At 40.8% G+C, this 24251-nt stretch overlaps 1 protein-coding gene across 1 annotated transcript in view; it reads right to left on the bottom strand.

The window, feature by feature from the left end:
• Nucleotides 1-24251, bottom strand: part of ELP2 (elongator acetyltransferase complex subunit 2) — a 159478-nt gene that overhangs the window by 122816 nt on the left and 12411 nt on the right. Inside the window, exons 2-8 of the mRNA XM_083188429.1 lie at nucleotides 20029-20107; nucleotides 18209-18279; nucleotides 16358-16508; nucleotides 14666-14743; nucleotides 11161-11225; nucleotides 10341-10407; nucleotides 6720-6875 (exon numbers count right to left, since the gene is read on the bottom strand). Of these exons, the coding sequence (XP_083044555.1) occupies nucleotides 6720-6875; nucleotides 10341-10407; nucleotides 11161-11225; nucleotides 14666-14743; nucleotides 16358-16508; nucleotides 18209-18279; nucleotides 20029-20107 (667 nt within the window). The remainder of the gene's footprint in view (nucleotides 1-6719; nucleotides 6876-10340; nucleotides 10408-11160; nucleotides 11226-14665; nucleotides 14744-16357; nucleotides 16509-18208; nucleotides 18280-20028; nucleotides 20108-24251) is intronic.

The following is a 24251-nucleotide window of genomic DNA, read 5'->3' as shown; positions in this document are numbered from 1 at the left end:
GATCTAGACAAACGATTTATGACAGAAATGCAGACAAACGGCATGCGGAAACTGATAACAGCCGATAGTCACACTTTTAGTAAGGATCCAACCAAAAACATACAACACCCAAGGCCAGACACGGTAAGACGGAAACAAACCGTATGTTTCAACTGTGGAAACAAAGGACACCTAGCCAGACATTGCAGGGTAGGTAACCATAAGAAACATAACACATATGTAAGTGACTGGGAGACACACTGGGAGGAGACAGGTAGGTCTCAACACATAGCCATAGCCCCACCTAGTAGCCAACGCCGTCCTAAGCATGACACATATATGCAAACAGGGAATAGGACATACATACACCCCACAACCAGGTAACATGACACAATATCTGAAGGAGGAGCCTCTGATATGGGTAAGTGTAATGGTTTAAACGGAAAAGTTTTTTTTTTAATTAAACCCGTTAACAACATTCCCTCCTGATCTAGGTTGTGCCAAGCAAATGGCAGGTACAATTGGGGTAACAGGAAAAGTGCAACATTACCCATTGATAAAACAAATAGAGATCATAACCCTTGCATATCAAATACTCTGTCTTATTGACTGCAGTGGCTGCGATTGACCTTCCAATTACAGAACTACCTTGAAAAAAAATAATAAAATAAGTTATGTCTGCTTCTGGGCTCCAGAGGATTCATAACTTAGAGACTACAGGACCAGTATGCACGAACTAGATGCAAAATCGTTAGATATACCTCCATGACTAATGCTGCACTGTGCTGTTATAGATTTTTTTTTTTTTTTAACCCATCAAAGGTAGCTAAAAACTACAGCACAAATACAGAGTTCCCTTTGAACTAAAGATGGGCAGGACACAGGATTAATGGTAACGATAGCTTCAATAGAAACCCATTTAAAAACAGAGAGCATAGCGCCCCAAAGTACAGCTTCACCATTTTGAAACATGAAGTCGAGCTGGAAAAGTACCCAGTGAAATAACAAGGTTCCCAAAAGAGAACTTTTTAGCAAATACCCCTAGACACAGCCCATAGTCACAACCCCACTGGGTAAGAGAAAGGAGGGAGGGCTTACAGATCAGAACAGGAGTTGAAAAGGGTGAGAACCAAATAGTTGAGAGCCAATTCCCCCATAGTGCCAAATCCTGGTGTCATCCAAATAAAAGAGAAATTTCTGTTGCAATAAATGTACACATTGCTGTCATTAATTTTTCTACCCTTTTGATTTTTTTTTCTTTTTCCATTTTTCCTCCTACTCTTCTGTTCCAGAATCTTTAGAGAGCCACAAAAGCCTTTCCCCCAGGTCTTGCAGGATTGCACACTGTCCTTACAGCCCACAAATGGTCTGATACCGATACAATGGGTCAATGACTTATTGTTATGTCCCTTCTCATCCACAACACCAGCAGATGTCAACTTCTGGTGTATCCTCCTGAGGCAGAACATAAGGTATCGCAGGACAGATTGCAGTTGTGCCTGAACGGGGGGGGGGGGGGAGAGAATCTGGGACACATTCGTAACCACAACCCCACAAATGATAGAAAAGTAGTTCGAAAAATCTGTCGCACACCCAGCAGAGAAATACCTATCATGAATATGCAGTACCCCATAAAACAGCACGAGTGGACAAGAGAGTAGTCACACTATTTTTCAGTAAATTTTGAACAAAGTCCCAGTAACCTTAAGCATTGCTCCTTACGTTACCCAGGGCAACCGCAGCCACCATCTTGTGAAAAGCAGTCCAAGAAGTGCACAAAGCATTCCCCTTCAACAGAGAATGAAAAGGGTTGTAAAACGCATTTACATATGAATAGGTGCAATCACAAAACCCATGTCCTCACAGACAGATGTGGATAGTAAAGAATGAGAAACAGGCCTGATTACAGCCTTTGCCCTGGGTATGACTGACACAAGAGACCATGTGATTTGGAATACTAGACATCTGCTGAGTGTGCGACAGATATAGTACGACATTGGTCAGGCTGGCATCACCAGCAGTGTACAATTAAACCCAGTTACTCGAGCACTTCCTACTTGTCTACACAGTGTAGTTGCCATAGCACTACCGGTAAACAAGACTGAGAATGTGGTGTTGGGGTGTGTTTTAACTGGTTATGCTCCTCATATAGTCTGGACACTCCTAAAATTCTGCCTAAACATGAGAAAAATATTCACCAGCCAAGTTCACTAAATGGGAACTTGCATTGATGAATTTTATAAATGTTACCAGTAACATGGGTAATATTGTAAACCCAGCAACACTCTTACCAGGTGTGCCCTTCAAGGCACAAAGGGTGGAGGTTGATGCTGAGGTTGCTGGAATGGTGGAAGTTAGTGGGAGCCGAGACGAATATGATTGCATGACATGTTTGAATCAGACCTTTGCAGCATGTCCCCAAAGGGTGGTAACAACCCATTGGAAGAGGTAATTCATTTTTTTCTCTCTCCTTTTTCACTGATGGCAGCTGCCACAGAGAACACCGAGATGGGAAAATTGTACAATGGCTATACCGTGATAGATGGAGAAGGTATAGTAGAGGCTGGACCCCTTGGACTATCTCACTCAGCAACAGTAGCCTAATTAGTGGCACTGACCAAGGTGTGAGCTGGCTGAGGAGAAAGCAGTCAATATTTATGCCGACTCTAAGTACGTTTGTTGGGGTAATGCAGAAGATTTGGGGCCCTATGGCGCCTCAGAGATGTTTGTTTCAGTAGCTGGCACTCCAGTGGCGCAAGCGTTGTAAGTTAAAAGATTCCTGACAGCCGCACAGCTGCCGGACAGAGTGGCTGTTATCAAGTGTAAAGCCCACACCTTCGATAAGGATTCAGTGTCACTTGATAATGAACATGCTGACAAGGCAGCTGGGTGAGCCATGCGCTCTGCGGATAATGTTTGTGTTCCCCCTGAAAATGTCAGTGTATTCACATAGAAATGCAAGATTTGTGTCCCCTGCAGGAGAAAGCAGTCTGGAAGCCGAAGGGATGTGGACAGGAATAGAAAGATGGACCAGTGACTCTGAGAACATGCCAAACTGTCAGGGCAGAGATAGCCTATGGCCTGACTTGCCTTGGCAGGGAAGGTATGTGGAAATTAGTCCAAAATTACTGGTGTACCCACAGACAGGTAAGACGACAGGTTCATGCCTTACTTGTCTGGGGAAAGATACTGGATGGCTGTTCCCACAGAGCCATCTCCACATCCCTCCTCCAGCAGGATCCTCTGCAGGTAATACAAATTGACTTTGTACAGTCAATTTGTACTAGAAGCGTTTTAGTTATTTATTTACTTATTTTTTTTATATGTGTTGATGTTTGTGTGTATAGATATGGTAGCCCAGAAGCACCGCTGAGTACGCAAGTGTATATGAAAGGTTTTAAGTCATGTGTAAACCTCTAGGGACTGATGGTACACCCCACACTCTTTTTTTGTAATAGTAGAATCACTCTCAAAACTCCACCTCATTTGTCCCCATCGAAACATTGCTTGGCGGGCAGCCACACGTTATGGTAATCCCACAAGAAGATCCTAGACCCCACCACGAACTGACCCATGTTTCAAATATAATGCAAATGATGTATCCACACCTGGAAAACTGCAGCAAAAGGACTTTGTTGACACCTGTTGTGAACTGTCATAACCATGAACCAGGAGATGTTGTTGTTTCCCATGCTTTGCCATATACAGGTTGCTTGACAGACCTTTGAAAAGAACCACCCCAAGTCTTGTTGACCAGCACTACCTCAATAACAAAGTCGCAGAGAGAGAGATTCGGGTACGTTCGTCCTACTGCCAAAAGACCAGAAACCCAGAAGGTCCTTACATTCAAGAGCGAAAGAAAGAAATCGCTAGAGGCATCATTTCGGGAGGACTGGAGAGCAGCTAAGGTCAAGCAACCTGTACAAGCTACAAAAAGGACTGTGACACACCCCACTGGTAACAGGTTGAAAGGATCACTAACAAGTTTTTTTTTTTTTTCCTTTCTCAGTTTTTCTCCATTATTTTGGGTCCTATTTTTGTCTTCCCCCCACTATCCGTTCTTATCCCCAAAGTCAAGGATACTGCTTTCGCACTGCTGCCAGGTATTGGGCAGATGATACCGAGTTCTGAGAGTGTGTTACCCGCCCCAGTTTAGGTCAAGATAGAATCTCTAAGCTTGACACGTTACCCAGGACCGGATGTCTGATAGTAATAATACCAGCATACTCAAAAGTATACCAAAAAGAGAGACAACAAAGAATTCAAGGGTCTGTTGTCACAAATAATGCCTACCAAAGGATGCCATATCTGAAAAACAATTGTATATAGTGTAACCTCCCCTGTTTTTATTTTTATCCCAAAAATTGTACATTATCCTTCATCACCCTGAGTAGATTGTTCGATAAATGTGGCCCCTCATTTATCCATGATCCTGGATTGGCCAAAGAGCAGATGGTTTACTCCCCTTATATGTTTAATTCAAAGATCCCAAATTTCTCTGTTAGGATTATGAATTTCTGTGTTTTAGGAAATATTTTGTACTGTGACAGTATTGTATTTACTGTCAAAGGGTGGACTGTTAAAGTCGAGTTACACACACGCCATTTTAGGACAGTATGGCCGCCATTTTGGTTCGCAGAGTTGCGCAAATAAAGTATAATACCCGAGTCTGTGTAACGAAGTGAACCATAAGCGCAGCCATACTAATACACATAAATTCATAATGTGCCACTAACACTAAATAAAATATAGTTAATTAAAGGATTAGTGCACTACACATAGTTTAATTAGAAATACATGATTGTTTCTGTACATGTTTGGTATTTTTATGTTCAGTGTCCCGTGCGCAGCATTCCGGTCGCAGCCAAATATTCGCAAGTCCTATGGTCTGATAATTACGGACAAAATACCTATTATATGTACTTTTTATCATGTGTCCTGTGTGAGACAAAGGAATGCAGTTGTAACAAGTTCCTGTTGCTGTTTACGACCCCCAACGACGATGCCAGCAAACAAAAGGACACCAAAGTACCCTTCCCCTCCCTGCACTTCTCCAAGCCAGATGTAATACCTTGCCCAATCACTGAGGACTGGACATTTGAACCCTTGACCAATCGTAAGGGCCTTTGACCCCCCCTTCCTGGACCCTATAAGATAGCCATCCCTGAGCTGTCTCTCTCTCTCTCTCTCTTTGGCACTGCTGATATCCCCTCACCAACCCGGGCTATAGTTCTACTTGAATATAGCGAGCTCCGACCAGACTGCGCTGCGCATATTCCATGACGGTAACATTTGTGTTCCCCTTCTGTGTAACGTGGCTGATTATAATTGTATTCTGTATATGTTACTGTTCCCCTGTTTAGTTTAGAGTATATTAGTATTGTTAGATAATTGTATCACGTGTTATCCTATATTTTCTTCTTTCTGTAATCCCCTTTTGTCCGCTAGGGACTAAATACACTATTTATGGAGAATCTATCTCCTCACTTGTTATATGATGGTCTCGTCTAATTATTCGCATCTAGCGATATTGTGTATTACGGACCTTGTCCTTAAAAGATTATTCGCAGATTAGAGACTAAGTACTGCGAAGGGATCTCCTATTACTGCATTGATTCAAGCGTGTACAATACAAGGTAAAGGTACGCTACGCTGCGCTACGCTTTGTTCGCATGTAGCTAGGAATAAAGGGTACGCAAGTTACGGAAAAAGTAAGTAACCTACGCTTTTCACTTATTGTTCTTTGATCATATAAATATCGATATTGATAGGGTGCTATCTAATGGTGGAAGCAATAAAAACAATTGAATTCCTGTTAAATGATGGGAATATCCTCTTATCTGCCAACCCTGTTCACGTGTAATAGGCTTGCTCAGGTCTATCTAATTTTCCTAATTTTTAACTGGGAAACTGTCTGATCTAGAACCATAAGCAGTTTCTCGTTGATGCTTCATACATTAATTTGTATAGCAAAGTGATTTCTGCAGAAACCCTACTGAACTAAATTGGCTACTGCAAGCACTGTGTAAAGCACAGCTTGGGCACTGAACTCATTAACAAAATATGCAAACATATCCAAAAGCACAGCTTTAGCTGAATCATGGGTATACAGCAAAGACAACTGTATTTCATAATTCTGATATGCAGTTTTAGATTTTGACACAAACATAACTCTAGTCAACCTGACTACGCTGGCAAGACGACCAGCAGACATCCAGCTACCGTCTTTGACCAAAGGTCTACGCAGAACATGATCTCCGAACTGACAAGCAAGTGGCAGGTTTCCCTAAGTTGGTGCTGGACTCCACTGAATACTTTTTCACTTTCTACTATAGGCATCAATTTAAGCTTTTGAAACCAAGCAGTGTGGCTCGTAACACCAAACTTGGCTTGAAAAGGGCAGGGAACAGTTTATACTTCACTAGGAACACAAAATAGACAAATGTAGCTCCGGTGTTCTATGTGCAGTGCATCCCCAATTAGACTTTCAGATAGGACTCTATTCTAGAATGCACATGAAGTAATTCTGGAGCAATTGTATGGCAATTAAAGCAAATATATTATTGCAATCAAATGTATTCTTTAAAATTAAACTTTTGCTAACAAAGTGCACATGAAGATTATACCAAATCCATGTAAAAACAGTTGACTGGTTCTTTGATAAATTGGTTTGCCAAGCTTGCTCATTAGCTTAGTGATAGTCTAATGTAGTATAATGATAAAACTTAGAGGTTACTTACTATCCTCCTTTACTGTAAATACTTTCTCCTTCAGCTTGATAAAGTTTTTTTCATACTCATCATCAACTTTGGCATCATCTACCACCGATTTGGCAACAATTTTCCAGATCCGGATAAGGGCATCCTGGGCACAGCTTGCCAAGTACATATCATCTCCTACAAAGAAAGAAAAGAAGAGTAGCAGCTTCTCACAGCAATAACACATGACTTTCATCTAAAATTCACATTAAAGTTTCTGCATAAAGGGGTTTAATTTGACTTCTTTCAATACTGTATTTGACCGGTGAACGGAAAGAAAAGTTGAGATCCTAAACAGATCATCGGAACAACATGGACTGGAGAACAAAGAATTTAATGCTATGCATGTTTCTTAAACAAGCCTGTGCTTCACTTCAATAATCTCTGTGTAAATCATCAATGTCTCCTATGTTTATATGTCAGAAACAGAACAAAGCGAAGATAGATGTAGGGACCAGATGCCCATGTGCACCTTCCTTGAAAATAGAAAAATATTATGACCACACTACAGAGATTACATTTTTTTTTTATGGTTTGTACCTCTTCTATGAAAATCAATTGTATACTGTTTTGCTGTATACTTTTTCACACTGAGGTTTAATAAAGTTATATTGGAGGAAAAAAAAGGCACAAAGTGAGGAGCACTATGCACACATCACGGTCTCTGTAATATCACCACAAACCCGATTTTGCATGTCATCGGTTTGAGTAACTCAAGTCCTCACCACTCAGAGGAAAAAGGATGCCTCTCTATGTACGCTGGGGTATTATTTATTCCTTTAAAAGGTCAAGCACGCACCATGACAAATTTTAAATATCTTCGGAATCTTATATCAACCATGGCCTCGATGTACACTAAAAAGCGAACTAGCCACTCCATAATCCAACATGTTGCAACTAATGGGAATTAGTTGAAAGTATCAGTTTCAAGTATCTACTTGTTACTTCATCACCTATGAAACCTATAAATGAATATCGAAAAATAGGGAGGGGGAAAGGAAAGGAAGCTTCACTTTGCCCCTATGTGGTTAAAAAATAAATATATCTATAAATCTATCTATAAGTAGCCTGCCCTCTTCTGAAAATTCATAAAAAAAATTTGAAGAAAGTGTGAGCACTGATGCTTAGGGGGGTATTCTATCCCGGGTTCCCATTTTTCGGCCCGCTAGCCAGTTTATTAGAAGGTGGGATTCGATGTCCCGTCTGACAATCTGCTAAAAGGGGACGTGTCTGCAAGAACGGCCATGGATAGTCGTGATCTGGCTGTGATCTCGACAATCCACGGTCATTTGTGGCAAAACGGGCCCAACTGCTTTTAAAGTCGGGTCGTTCCTGGCAACAATGAATAGATGGCCGCACCTATTTCCCATGACAGAAATAGTGCCAGAGATTGAGTATCCCTGGAGTTAAAAGAATTTCTTAATTGTAATATTTTTTTTTGTATTAATATATAGATATATATCCCTGAAATATAGGATATCCTTGCTAAAATGGGTAATAGCTAGCTTAAAAATAGCACCCTATCCCAAATATACAAGTTCCTCAAATATTGTTCAGCAAGGTGATCTCTCCATAATATATACATATATTTTCTTTTATAAGTTACATGTGGTATTATTATTATTGATTTTTTGTATATTATTATTATTATTATTATTATTATAGCCACTAAGTGCGCTCTCTTGGTCAATTGTCCAGACAATATATTTCTAACTTTAACTTGGACTATTCCAGAATACTCATTGGGGGCAGCAATATCTGGAGTTTTTTTTATTTCATTAATTTATTAGTGCGCCTGAAAACTACTTTTCTTTATTCTCTTTTCTCATGCTGCTCACCTCCTGGTTCCAAATTGTATCGATTCACAGTGCCCTAGGAATGTCAGCATTTTTTTCACAGCACCCGATAGAGAAAAGTTAAGTTAATTGAGAATGAAATACCTACCCCTTTTGACCATAAATATTTGATTTGGTCCTTTCCCACCAACCTGAAGTAGCCATGGGTGCCTAAGTACAGTGTGGGAACCTCTATACAAGCCTAAGTAGTGCCAAATATATTCTGGAAACCCATCTGTTCTCTGAAGCCTGAACGTTCTCCTCACACTCTTATAACTCATGCGTTCTGTCTTCCCTTTTCGTCTTTTCCCATTTAACCTGCCAGTTATACCCTCGTTCACATAAACTAAGAAGTCATGAGCAGGACTCTACTCTGTTTATATTGTAATGATAGTGTATATTTTTTGTTATCTTCCTTTTGCAGCTCTACAGAAACTGAAGCAGCCTACACACAGAGCGATATGGGGAGATGCTAGATCGCTCAGAATCATCAGCACAGCAATGTGGGACCACTGGCCCTGACCACAGCTACAAACTATATTTATCAAGTGTACTGGATATTAATCGGCAGGTCAGTAGCAACACAAAGGGCCGCGCAATGCTATTGCTATGCCCCTAACATGGAGCGTTGTAGGAGCATTTTCTAAGCGATCTAATGAGATTGCGAAAAAGCCTGGGGATCGCTATGTGTGTAGGCCCCATTAATGGCACCAAAATAACGATAATATTAAATAATAGTAATTAGCACAATGCAGCAGCATAAACCAAAATAGGACCCAAGACTAGCTGAATAAAGCTGTGTACACACGGGGGCGATAGGGTCTGAAATCGCTGGAAATATGGTCGCTGGCGACCATATTGCCAGTGATGGAAGTGTGCCCCGGCGTTTTCAGCCCCGTTCTAAATCGCTGGTCGACCAGCTGATTACCTCTGCGGCACCGCTCAGCAGAGGTTCCCTTTCATCAGCGACCATCTCTGGTCGCTGATGAAAAAGAGAAACTGAGCAATATATCTCCCCCTTGTGTACGGGGCTTATGAACAGGCAATGCTGTGGGCTTCGATTCTTAGCAGCTGTGACTAAAAAGGGGTAGTCAGTCCCATGATGCGAAAAAAGATTTGTCCATAAACATTTATTCCTAAAAATACATGTGGTGGGTGACAATTAAAAAGGGGCTGTCTGGTAGTCCTAGGCAGCCCCTTTTAATTGTCACCCATCATATGTTTTAAAAAAGTAGTTTTAAGCACATTATTTTTAGGGATAAATGAACATACATCCCCTGAATGACAATGCAGCATCACGTTGATTTTTGTTTTCTAGTTCTTCCCCATTCAGCTCAAACCTGGCAGAAAATGTGCTGGTATAGTTTAGAAAAAGCAGAGCAACATAAAGCAGTAAGAAATCAATAAATAAGGGCATTATTCTGGTTCACGCTCAGAGGCAAATTTCTTCTCAAATGGACAAAACCATGTGCACTGCAGGTGGGGCAGATATAACATGTGCAGAGAGAATTAGATTTGGTGTTTTTTTCTTAAAAGTGAGATATAGATTGCAGTGTAGAATTAAAGCAGTCAGTATTTTCCCTGCACAGAAACACCATAACACCCAAACACTCTCTGCACATGTTACATCTGCCCCCCCCCCCTCCTGCAGTGCACATGGGTTTGTCCATTTGAGAAGGAATTTGCCTTTGAGAGTGAACCAGAATAAGGCCCTAAGTGTGTGTGTATGTTCTATTGAAAGCTAATCTTATAGAGCAGAAGTACATACCATGAATAGCCCATTCCACACCTCTCACCCAATCCTCATGTCCATGAAGGACTTGTGTCTTCTTAAACTATAATGAAACAAGATAAAAATTACAACATTTAAAAAAAATGTTTTGTACAATTACTAAAACTACTTGTACAAAATATAGTATCGCTCAGTATGTATGGGCCATAAGACTTCATTGGGATATAGGGGGTTAATTTGGTTCACTCTGACAAATTCCTTCTTAGATGGACAAAACCATGTGCACTGCAGATGGGGCAGATGTTACTTGTGCAGAGAGAGTTAGATTTGGGTGGGGTTTTACTTCAAAGTGAGATCTATATTGCAGTGTATTTTCCCTGCACAGAAACAAAATAATTCACCCAAATCTAATTCTCTCTGCACATTTTACATCTGCCCCCCCTGCAGTGCACATGGTTTTGTCCATCTAAAAAGGATTTTGTCAGAAAGAGTGAACCAAAATAACACCCATAGTGAGAATAGAACACATATTAAAGATCTACTCATGCCAGCTTTTGCTATATATCCCCTGTGAGGTTTTTGGACATTTCCCTAAATAAGTATTTGTTTTCCAAATAGAAACGATCTCCACCCACTGAACACAATAGGCAAGGCACAGATTACGGTGCCCTAATTACCGAAGGCTTAAATCTGCAGAATTTAAATGAGAAATGTTTTGTATGATGATGGTCTGGGGAGAACTTGTGTAGTTACAGCAGTAGCCAGGAAAGACAGCAGCAGGCTGTACATCAAAGAAAATGAAAATAATGCTAATTTCTACAAAGAAACCAGTACCAACTGTGGAAGGAATAATTACCTGCCCATCCTGTTTTACATACAAATGAACCTGGCTGTCATCTCCTCCGCAAGCTAAAATGGGCACTGCAAATAGAAAGAAACAGTGAGACACCTACATTAAAGGGAAAACAAGCAGGAAGTCCAGATACAGAGGGAACTCTGTGGTGTTCGCTGAATGGTAGTGTGGAGTACCAGACTGAATGTTCTGTGGATTTATAAACCTATAATTACACTGTGGTGCTTTACCGCAGGACATTCTACATTTCTTAGATTTATAGTCTGTTTATGGGACCCGGAGAAACATTAAAAAAAATTATTAAATAATAATAATAATATGATCAAAGCTATGTGTAGCTAAAACCATAAGAAACTTTCTGCGGTTGATTAAAAAAAATTCAACACATATCAGAGTATTTATTTATGAATAAATTATAAACTCTAACACTTAAATGAATGTTCTGTAATCCTGAACTTAAAAATCAGTAGCATTACCAAGCCCACATATTGGACACATCAGACACTACTCCATATTAGTCAATAGTCATCAATATATTTAACAGAATTGCTGTTATTGACTTTTAAACAATGTAAAAATACTATGATACACTAGATTTTCTTTTGCAGTCTCCACGGCAGTCCTATTGTGTGGGTTAAACCATGGTCTGCTAAAAAGTCTAAGAGGACATTTCTGCAGCAACCTAAGAGCTGGCCTGCTAGGCTAAACTAAGGGGGTAATTCAGACCTCGAACAGTACATGTTTGAGGATGTCCTGCGATGAAATCATTCTATTTTTCCTATTTGCCGTTAGCAAGTTGATCAACAGGAAGTAAGCCTCTTTGTCGCGGAAAACTGCCATTTAGTAGAGGACTAAGAAATAATGTAGGTGTGTCTAGGAAAACACTGGGAGTGTTCTTGGAAGCGTTTAAGGGGAGGGTGTGTGACGTCAGCTTTAGGCCGAATATACTTTTGTTGTTATCGCACCAGTGAGTAAGTCTCTGGCTACTCTTAAAACAGCAAAAAATCTAAGAAATTGCCAACAAAAAAAAAGCTTTGTGCAGCCCCTGGAAGATGTTTATGACACTCCCACATCAGACCGTGTCAGAGAAAACCCAACTTGGTGTAGCCACAATGACAGGCAAGGGGTTAGTGAACTTTAAGCATAGCACTAAGCTTATGAACTATTACTACATTATTAGTAGCGTTTGCTTCGTGCTGAAATGTTATCTCTTATCCTGTGTACACACGGTCCAATTTCCTTTCCGATGTTGACGATATAGTCAACATCGGATCGGCATCGGATGCAGATCGCAAGTGTTTTAACCCTTGCGATCCCGATGTGCGTTCACGTATCGGAAGCCAGAAAGTTTTGGCTGCCTTGTCTATATAGTGCAGATCTGCACTATATAGTCAAGATAGGATGCAAATCGGATGTGCCTTAAGATCCTATCCACGATCCTATCTGATCAGATCGTGGATAGGATCTTAAGGCACATCTGACCGTGTGTACACACCATAAGACTAGATGATACAGAGCACACAGAGTTGTGCAATTCTTTGTTCTTACCAATTACATTACATTTGATTGGAATTACATAGAAGTATGTCATATATAACCCACTTACCCATCTAGTCTGCCCTAATAAGACACACTTATACACTAGGTTTCATTTTTTTCATGGACCTACCAGTATATTTTTGGATTGTTGGAGTAAACTAAAGTACCTGTTGGAAGCCCACGCAGCACAGGGAGAATATACAAACTCTGCACAGTTAGGTAGTGCTTATTCTAGTACCCTGCATCTTTAAAAAACCCATGCAGTTTCACTTCCCTGCCTTGAAGAGTACTTCTAACACAATGTGGTCTGTATTTCAGCACGGATATGCAGACCAGACCTGTGCTAGAAGCACCGCAGCAGAGAGAGACACCCTAGGCAGGGAAGAGCAACTGCATGAGTTTTCACATATGCAGGGTGGTAGAATGAACACTAGCACGGGCCATGGTGAGAAATGCTAACAAATTACCACGTCAGTATTTTCCAGTTGGTTAAATAAAATATTTTTGTCTATCCATCCTGGACTTTCTATAAATTAAGATAATTTGACTTGCACAGGTATCTTAAAATTATGTTTAATGATTAATTTAGTCACAAGCTTCATAACCTCAAATGCATAACATCACACAACAGCATACACACTTTTGTCTGCTTCCCAGGAGAGAGGAGTTTGTATCATGTTAGGACTCAATCCTCTACAAGGACCATTATGAACATACTGAAAGTCTTAATGAAAGTGCTCAGAAAATAAATCCCAATTTGGCCCTATATGGTCAATACTAACAGGAAGAGCAGAAAACCGTTCCTAAAACAATATCCTCAAACATATCTGTGATATTTTTACAGGAACATGAAGGGATCATAAATGATGGCAAAATTCACCTGGTGCTTTCCCAAAAAATTACTATTTCTGGAAACCATTCAGATACAGCAAGGACAAAGCAACACCGTTGCAAGAGTGTATCTAAAGGAGTTATCAACTGTTAACAGGTCCAGTCTCAGAAGCCATCTTCAGAAACAGAATGTATCAAGAACTAAAGGTGTGGACACACATTGCAATTCAGCTTCGATTCGATTTTGACTATCCAATTATGACTATTCAGCTTTACTGGTTAATAACTTAATAATCATTGGTGGGCAGTGTAGGAAACTGTTTGGCTGGGCTCCATGCAGGGGGGAGAGCAGGGCGGTCAGCCGGGCAGGGGCGTCCTTCAGGCTGCATGGCCAGGCGGGGGAGCATCAGCACACCTTGTGGAGCAGAGCGGTCATCTGGGCGGTGTGACGGTGGGTATGCTCCAGGTCCGCGGAGCAGGGGGATGGGAAAGAGAAGTCAGCAGGGCTGAAAGTGTATAAACGTTCAGCCCGGTGGCTGTACACACACAGCGATGATGGATGAAAATGATCCATCATCGCTAGTTATTCTGGCAAAACCAGCAGACGGGGGACTTTGCTACCGATGATGCGGGAGCGTGCATCATCGCTAGTTGGCCACCGCTGGGGCATACACACTAGGCAATTTTCAGCTGAAAATCACTCAAAATCCTTTAGAGAGAGAGGAAGTGCTCACAAATAAAGTACCAGCCAATCAGCTCCTGTTATTTTATATGCTGTGTTTAAAAAAAAAAAAAAAAAGGACAATAAGGAACCGATTGGTTGATACTTCCCTATATCTCTCCTCCCTTTACCGCTAACTGAAATATGATGCATCTTCTTCTAAGTATTTACACCAGCCCCTATGCATAGCTGTACACATCTATGCATCTAGATGCAACGCCTGTTACTGCACTATGATGCCACAAATATATTCTTTATATTCAGAACACCACCCATATAGGTTTAGATGACTTAACTGTATGGAATACTGGTAACCACGAGGAGGAGGGGTAGTAGTATGACCTGTGATATGTCACTTTAGTTTTGCAATACTTTTCACTTAATTTGCAATGATAAATGCAAATGAACTCTACTCACCCCGACTGCCAGGTAAAAATGATAAGCAGACATCCAGAACAAATCCATTTCCAAAAGACAAGATTTGAACACAGTCAGCTACGAAAGCAATCGGAAGAAAAAAAAAAAAAGAAGTATTAGGCATTTTCACCAACCTGAAGGAACCAAAGAGATTATTACTGCTAGAAGCTTGGGGAATAGTGGTAACACGTTGACTTTTAATGACTTGACCTCCGATGCTGAAACTGTTGCATCTGTTTGACCTTTTTGGCTTCTCAATACCTACCCAGCAGATAAATGCAATGAATATTACTCATTTTCCACCACAGTGTAGTCTATTGATATTTTTCAAAAGACTAGCGAGGACTGTGAGGTTATCCTCTCAGGAAAGGTTACAGCATTTACTTTCCTTATTGGTAACAAAGACCCACAGCATGGAATATCTTACTGCCATATAAAGCAGTAACACATATAAGATGTAGAATGTATCTTTAGGTTACCTTTATAATGAAAGTCCAAACTTCACCAGTATATTCATATATCTATGTAACCTAAAATCTATAGGTATGTAATAAAGAACCATAAAGTACATATTTTTATATCTATGTTTATTCTGTATAAGCAATTCTCCTCTGTCACAACCAGCTACGTTTCTTGACTTATTTTTCCATATGCTTGAGAACTTGGTGATTATTAAAATCAGGCAATACGTATTCATAATGCTGGAAAAAATAAATCAGGAAGTAGGCTTTTTTTATTTGTAACTCGCCAACATATTAAAGGCCTGAAGTAGGATGTGCAATAAATTGTGTCAAAGTTATCTAACCTCACGTAACTGGTACGTACTGTAAATAAGCCCATCCTCCTAATTTTTACTGAATCTCAGTGGTAACGAGTATGGCACTAAGGGCATGATTCACAGATGTATGCAAATCCTGTACACAGATACAGTGTTAAAATACGAAAACAGCTCAACCGTGAGGATTTAAGTTGTAAATATCTGCATTTCATTCAACTCTGAATCAGGCCGAATGCAGCATTACAGCAAATTATGGGTCAGATGTATGAAGAGTCGATATGGGGGAGAAGAGGTATCAGCGAACGTTATGTGCACGGATACCGCTTCTCCCCATGTATGAATGAGCCGGTAAGAGCTAAATAAAATTCCTCCTCCCAGAGACCGAAGTTTTTTGCTAATGTATATTTATGTGCTTCAAATGGATTTTACGCAGGTCTCTTTATAACATTAAAATCTGGATAAACTTCATTATGTACCTTAGTTGTTAATGGATAAAATCTGGTCCAATTAACAGTAATGAGGACATTGCGATGTACATAAATAGCCAGCTATGGGAAGCATTAACCCTTTGTGTGCCAAGTGATTTTGTCAAAATTGGTGTGAAAATTGCCAAGTAAACATATTTATTCATCATAATGACCTGTAATGTTTGCCTTATATAGGAAATATAATCTTTATTTACACAACATTTTTTATTTGAATTTATATAACAAATGTGAGCGACGCTGGCATTTTTAGACAATATTTTTTTGATCTGTAACAGATGTTGGCACTCAAACTCAAAGTCCAGCTTGTAACTTCTGGCATCCAAGTTGCAAAGTTCTATTTTATCATAGCTTCGATTTCAGTAAAAATGGGGAAGTATTTTTGGTAGCAGTGGTAAGTGGAATAGGCAAATTGAAAAAATGACATACTTGTTAATTTGCTTCTTAACCATATTCGGACTGTGCAGTCTGAGGCAGCAGAGGCCACAAGAAGATCATCCTCAGAATCTGTTGTCATGTACACAGCATGAACTGCACATACTGCATCAGTGTGACCCTGCAGTACATCAGTGTGTACACACTAGAAGAAAGACACACTGTATTATTGCATGAAACTGCTTACACTTTACTACGTTATGTTCAGTGGTTATTACGGTGACATGTACAGTATAAAGTCGACAAGAGAATATCAACATGGTTAGAATGTCAACACTGACCATTTCAACATTCATTATTTCTACAATCGATAATATATCAATAGCATAAAACTTAGGCATAATATGCCTTTTAGCTCAGCAGTAACTTACCTGGTCCAGCTGCTGTGACAACTACAGCATAGTCTTTCTGGATCTGGAGGTTATGTGACTAGTAGTTCCAGTAATAACTCTCCCATATGCCTAATACCTACCCTTAACACCCAGCCGCAGCCCAGCCCTAATTGCACACTGGTGCCTAGCCATCCTGGTGGCACCTAAACCTGCCCACTAGCATTCTGTTTGCGATGTCTGTAGACAGGATGACATTATGATGTTAAGATGGTAATGGTCAACAATGTGATGAACACCAACGGAACAATCATAGACTTGACTAGAGATTTTGTACAAAATTGGTAGTTCATTTGAATGACTCACATTGCGCTCTTGCCCTTAAATTGTGTATGCAACTTTACCTGTGAATGCACTCGTGCCTCCATCAACCGTGAAAACTTCATGTGGATAGATTCATTTTCCAGGTGGCACATTGTATAGATGTTACCACAATATCCCACTGTATTACACAATTCTCATACTCAAACAAAGAGCACTTGGCAGTATGTGTGTCCATACACAAGCCCAAATCATGCACACCCAGACCCTTCCAACAGCTCCCTTATCCCCCATTGTAATATATTTGGGAAACTTCAACCTCTCAATCGGTTGGGGTCTAGTTGTGGTCATCAACTCAATGAGAAAACATTCATACACACTTCCTCATTACAACTACCTATGCATTTTAAACTGTTCCAGCGAGTAGGCATGATGACCACATCAGTACAACTATTCTGCCAAGTGTTCACTCCCCATCGAAAACAGACGTAGGACAGCCCTGAAGCTAGTAACACATTACTCATGAAGCCTAGTTAGCACACTGTGTAACGGCAAGATTGCCTCTAAATAAAGCAAATAACCCCAATTTATAGCCTGGAGTGGTTAATGCAGAGATAGGTGGGATGGTTGTGATTTGTCATCTACAGAACTTAATAATAAGTGGTGTCAATTTGTCCAAAATGCAGAAAAGTTGGTACCTGTACCGAGAATTATTTGCACTGAAGAGAAGTTTGCAATATTTCAGGAACATCTAAGTTGATGTTAGGTGTGTAAAGTACCATGAGCTCCGAACTGTGTATGAATGTAGTCAAGTCATTGGGTGGTATTCAATGCTGCCGATGAGGATTGCCAAAAAAAAGCCATCCTCGCCGTCTTACCCCCTCGCCCTATGCTATGTTCCGGTGAATTTTCGCCTTCCTCTGATGAAGAGGATTCCCCCGAATGGCGGGGTCCGCTGCTAATGTAGCGAGCCCGCTGCATATAGCAGCAACCCGCACCGTTTAGACAGCCACAATAGCCGTTTCCACCTCGCTGAAAAAAAAAACAGCAAAGTGGACACGGCGAGTGCAGGGGGGGGTCAGTTGAATCCTGACCTGCAAGCTACCGGCACTGCTCGCCGTCACAGCTTGCCACTGTGGTGACGGATGTACAGTACAATATATAATATCAATTCAGTGATAAAGAATCTGAATACCTGACAGTCCTTTGTCTTCCAAATGATCACCTTTTTATCAGATCCACCAGAGACCAGTTCTGTTTCAGCACCTTAAAAACATACTCTATTAGAGAAATGCGGATAGCATGGATTAAATATTTTAATGTATTACTAGTTAATATGTTTTGTCAGACCATTTATTAATGACATTTATATATTAAAAAAAGTTGCAATGCAGATTTAAATGTTTAAAAATATTTTTACATGATGTAATAGACAAAATATGAACATTTTGAGATTATAGAGATTGTGACATTTACTAAATCAAGTACAGAGGAAAACATTTTTTATACTAGAAGATACAGAAACAGTTGTCAAATATTGTATTTAAATTAAAATAAGAAGTCTCAATAAGTATACATTGAACATCCCAATTCTTAAATCCATAATAAAGACAACTTAAAAATCAATGATACAAGTATACTGATCTACCACTATTAAAATGTTCAAGGAAGCATGATTGTCGAAATCAACTTTAAAATAATAAATTGCAAAGGTGACGTATTACAGACTAATTAAGCCAAGCGTGAAAAAAGACGCAGCGATTTTCAGCTTTTATATAGCAAAACCCTGCAGCTGCAAAAAACTACACGCTGCACTTTTTTTCTATTTTCCACCCTTAATTGAATTCCCCCTTATTGTTTTTACTACTGGGGGGATAAATATTAAATTAAGTATTTTGTTGACTATTTTGCAAGAAAAATGTGATGTTTCCACTGAACCATACAAGTGTTGTTATACTGGATACACGATATAAGATGCATACAGCCAGCAACATCGCCTGCATGGGGAGACAGCATCAGCAAGTGCAAGAACAACACCTGATGCAAGCAGCGACAGGGCAGAGGTGCCCTATCTAGCAAGATCTTCCATCAGTTCTGCATGCAAGGCCAATAGAGGATGTCGCCGTCACAACGCTATATGCTTCAGTGAGTAGGTTACACTTATGCCCTATACATAATGGGCCTGATTCTAATCTAATCGGCCCCCTGCGTGTTCGCAATGGGGACCCACTTTGAAGCAATGCACATGCGCATATTTGCTTATGCGCATGTGCAGGGCTTCTGTGCTGGCACAACACGGACTTGCATAGACTCCATGGCGCTTGCACAGAGAGGGTGGAGGGAGTGGAGGCGGACGGGAGGCGTTCGCGTGCAAACTCCCTGCGTTTCCTGGGCATACCCACAAAAAATGCTGGGTGAAGCCAAGAAAATGCAGGGTATATGCAAAACATCTATTCGCAGTGTGGTAGGGATATTCGCTGAGTGGTGGTAGTTGGCGTTAGAAGGCGAGCTAAGCAGCAAACTACTGCTGCTTAGCAAGCCAACCAGAATGACCCCCTATATGTGTAAAGATAGATAGATCATCTATATTCACCCATCTACAACGTATCATGAAATCATTGACCACCACAACCAGCTAAGGGGAGTATACATGTTTTTGCCTGTACTGACCCTTACATCTTATGTGGTTGACATGAATGCTCGATAGCTACCCTAGATATTTTGTTCCGGTTATATGATTTTCTTCATCAATTTCCTGTACCTTTTCACAATTTTTCAGGTATCAAATCTTATTTGCCACTTTTTGAAGTTCAGGGTGATTTCAAGGCACTTTCCCTAGAGTGCGCACTGTAGAATCAAAGACCAACATTGCCACCAGTGCCTCACACAGAGAGTGATGAAAATAACCCATGGAGTCCGTGGAAGAAACTCACAGCTAATGGGATCAGCCTAATAGGATGCCAGACAACACAAATGTCCTAGACTGCTGACACAGATAAGGTTAAAAATACTTACTGCAATCATGTTTCTGAATCCACAGCACACAGTTTACTCTTCCAGTATGCCCATTAAGAGTGTTTATCACAGTTTTTTTCTAAAAGAACAAAAAAATATTAACAAATACATACCGTATATACTCGTATATTAGTTGCCCCGAATATAAGCCGAGGAACCTAATTTTACAACAAAAAAAACTGGAAAAACTTATTGACTCAGCTTATTGACTTCAGAATAAAAAATGTTCTGAAAAAGTAGGCTTATACTCGAGTATATATGGTAATTGACCACATTTTCTGCTAACTCCCAGAATAATACTGGGCATACATCCACAGATAAAAAGGTCTGTCAGATCAATTATCTGTTGCCAAAAATCTGATTTTGACAACAATATTGGATGCTTCTGGGCTATCTGATAGTTGAAACTGAAGCACCAATTATTGGATCTTTCAGACATGTTGGAAACTTTGCATGGCTGACAGTCCAATAATTGCTACTTCATAGAGGCAATACACTGATTACCGGTATGTGCTGATCAGGCCAGTAATTGAATGGGGTGTCATACTGTACTTACGAAACTCTCCAGAAACATATGGAAGGCTCAACCTTTCGGATAGTCCGTCACATACCTAGAAGATTGGAAACTCCTCCAGCATCATGCTCACTTCCTAGTGAAGTGGGCAGAATGGGGAGAACAAAAACAGGAATCCGTGGTCCTTGTGGAAGGGGAAGGGCCTAATGATGCACTTTTATGTTTATTGCAATACAGTATATTAGGTCCCAACCCTATTTAAATATGCACGATTCACTGAACTTTATTGTGATGTGTGGGGTCTGATCATGCAAAAGCTGTCACACTCTCATCACTGCCCTCTGCGAGCTTCTTCTGAAGAAGACAATAAAAAAAAAAAAATAGGCAAGTATGCCCAGCACAACTTACAATAATCATAATTAACAAGTAATAATACCAATCTCTTTCACAATACTACACTGCTCCTGACTTTTAGCACTGAAGCTGGGTACACACTTGCAGATTAGATGAATGCTATGAACCACAGAGAGATTGTCCAATCAGAGAGCATTCGGTACATAATGAGATATTTTTATGAGTGTGTACGTCCTTTGACAAAAAATTCTGACCTTCTGGTCTAACTGTAGCTGTAGAGCTGAAGAAATTTATAAGATAACACTTGGCTGTACTGTATGCAGCACATAGCATATAATTTTTAGATCTGCCAGATAATTGTATAAAGTGCACCCGGCTTTAGACATAAAAAATTCCAAGATCTGACAGTAATGTCTTTACGGATTTCTCAAAAAAACTGGATAGGAGGCTTTGGGGCCGATTCCACAAGGTAGAAAAACAAACAATAAAAAACAAACAACAAAATCTGAGCATTGTTAACTAGATCAAGTATTCAAGAAATAAGTGGGTAGTATTTCAAAAGTTAAAGACATTGGCTTGAGGCACACTTGTATATAAATGAGTTATAAGATATGCGTGTAATTAATCAAAAGCAGCAGATTATACTCACGATAATTCCTTTTCTTCAGAGTACCTAATGGCAGCCTTTACAAAGGGTTCATCCCTCTCTTCCTCCTATTTAGACAGGTAGTTTTTCCCCCAGGATCTAGCTCCTCCTCTTCCTTTCCCTATATAGTTCAGCACCTCTCCTATAGCCATAGTCATGGCAGCCTTTACAATGGGATGTACCAAAGCAGTAGGGAGGGAATACAATACCTTAAGCCAATGCTTGACGGAAGACTTCAGTTCCAAACGGATTCTCAGACACATTCAGCGCATAATGCTTGGAGAAGGTATGCAGAGATGACCAAGTGGCTACTTGGCATATTTCCTTAGCCTAAATATTTGCCTCTCTTGCTCATGAAACCGCCATTGCCCTGGTCGAGTGTGCCTTTATACCTTCTGGGACCATGCGTCCCACTTTCCTGTAGGTGAAGGAGATCACTTCTTTAAACCACCTTGACATTGTTTGTTTCAAGGGAGCAAATCCCTTCTTTGCTCCCATAGGGACAACAAACAATGACTCAACCTTAGTGTTCATTCTAGCACCTGCCATATTTGAAAACCCATGCAGTTCCTCTTCCCTGCCTGGGGTGTCGCTGTCTGCTGTGGTGTTTCTAGCACAGGTCTGGTTTGCTTATCAGTGCTGATATACAGACCACACTGTGCTAGAAGCACTACAGCAGACAGCGACACCCCAGGCAAGGAAGAGGAACTGCATGGGTTTTCAAATATGGCGGGTGGTAGAATGAACACTAAACCTGCCTAAAACTTCTAGACCTATCCAAATAACTTTAATGGCTCTAACCACATCCAGTGTATGTAATTTCTCTTCCAACTTACTGGAGGGTGTAGGGCAAGAGCTCGAGAGCTTCTGAGGAAACCGTTGTGTGTGTAGGACGGAGAAACGCGTCAAGCCTGTCATACCTCCAGCATTGCTCTGCAAAAATCATCTTGAACCCTGCTCCAGCCTGTACCCTTAAACTGGTTCCCAGGATTACCGCAAGATTGGCCGCCCTCTGTGAGTGACCTGTGGCGAACTCTACAGCGTGCTACAACATCAGGCCGGCGAGTAAGACGTCTCTTCCCTCACACAACATCCAGAGGGTATCGGGAGACGGGGGACGGACGGTCTGCACCCGACGGTGGCTCTCAGCACAACTTAGCTCCGCTGGTAGTAGCGGAAAACGGAGGTGTATAGTCTAATCTATAGACATATATACAGAGCTGGTCTACATCAAGTGATGGGACTTTACAAATAATTCAAATGAAATCGTTTCAATATTGATTGGATACCTCATCATTAATACTGGATATCGATTACTATTGCTTTTAACATTTTTATTTTATATGTATGGTTATGTGTATTATAATTGTTTCTTTTTATATTCTTTTTAAATATATTAAATTGTTAAATCAACACAGTGCGCTCTCTTCTTTTTCTTTTTGATCTTAAGAGGACTTACCTGGGCGGCGGTACATTTGTTTTTGGAGAGGCATCCTCCATTCTCCTGACCAGCAATCCTTACAGCACAAATGCAACAGTATTTTGCAAAAACTGCGCCTGTTACACCAGCCAAGCGCTTTATATACCCTACTTCCTGGTCCTGGAATGTACGCGATCTGCAATGGAATGCAGACCATGTGTTTCACAAGTGCCCGCCAGAACTAGCAGAGACGTGAATACAGTGAAGCATGCGGCAGACTGTAACAGCCGCTGGAGATGCCGCCACTGCTTTTCACCAAGTGCCCGGCCTCAGAACCCCACACATCCATACCCAGACCAGGGGAGTCGTGATTTAGAAGGAGCATGTCCACATCACCGGCCAGGACATCAGAATAGGGTAAGGCACCGCCAACCCACACCGCCCAGGCCCAGCAGCATAACCAGCCTACTGGGACATAAAACAAAAAATAACCTAACATCTAACTACTTGTGACTTGATAGAGGAGTCAGGAAAAAGGACTATGGCTATAGGGGAGGTGCTGAACTATATAGGGAGAGGAAGAGGAGGAGCTAGATCCTGGGTGAAACGACCTGTCTATATAGGAGGAAGAGAGGGATAAATGCATTGTAAAGGCTGCCATGAAGTAGGAAGAAGAAATTTAACTTTTGTGTTACCCCTTAGGGGTGTATTAAATGCAGCCGGCGAGGGGGTTTTTATGGCAAGGATGGCTTGTTTTCGTCGAGGATCATCAAAAGAAAGCCATCCTCGCCGTTTAACCCACTTGCCGGCCAGCCGTATTCTATGTTCCGGGGGTATCCTTTCCATCAGAAAACGGCAAGGATTCCCCCCGAACGGCGAGGGTTGCGAGCCTCGCTGTTATGATGGCCGCACTCGCTGTTCCACCTCACTTTTTAGAAATAGCGAGGTGGAAAAAGCGAGTGCAGGGGGAGAGTTGAATACTGAGGGAGGGCTTTGACGACGAGCAATAGGCACTGCTCGCCGTCATAGCTCGCCTGATCAGCATTGAATATACCCCTTAGAATATTGGGTCAGAATACACAAAAAAATGCTATATCAATTTAATTATTTTTTTTATGAATATCGCATATAAATGATCAGGAATCTTGCACCAAACTTAACAATTTTACATGAAGCAGCCTACTTTTACTCCCCTACTGGCTCATCCTCTCCTCTGCTTTCTGCTAAATTGCCTGCATTAATCTGTTAGTACATAGTGGGAACACATACAATTATGCAGAAACTACTGT

This window comes from Crinia signifera, chromosome 5, assembly GCF_055691185.1.
Source record: "Crinia signifera chromosome 5, ASM5569118v1, whole genome shotgun sequence".
In the NCBI taxonomy this organism is placed as follows: Eukaryota; Metazoa; Chordata; class Amphibia; order Anura; family Myobatrachidae; genus Crinia; species Crinia signifera.
The sequence above is the reverse complement of the archived record's forward strand: the minus strand, read 5'-3'. Positions and strand labels throughout refer to the sequence as shown.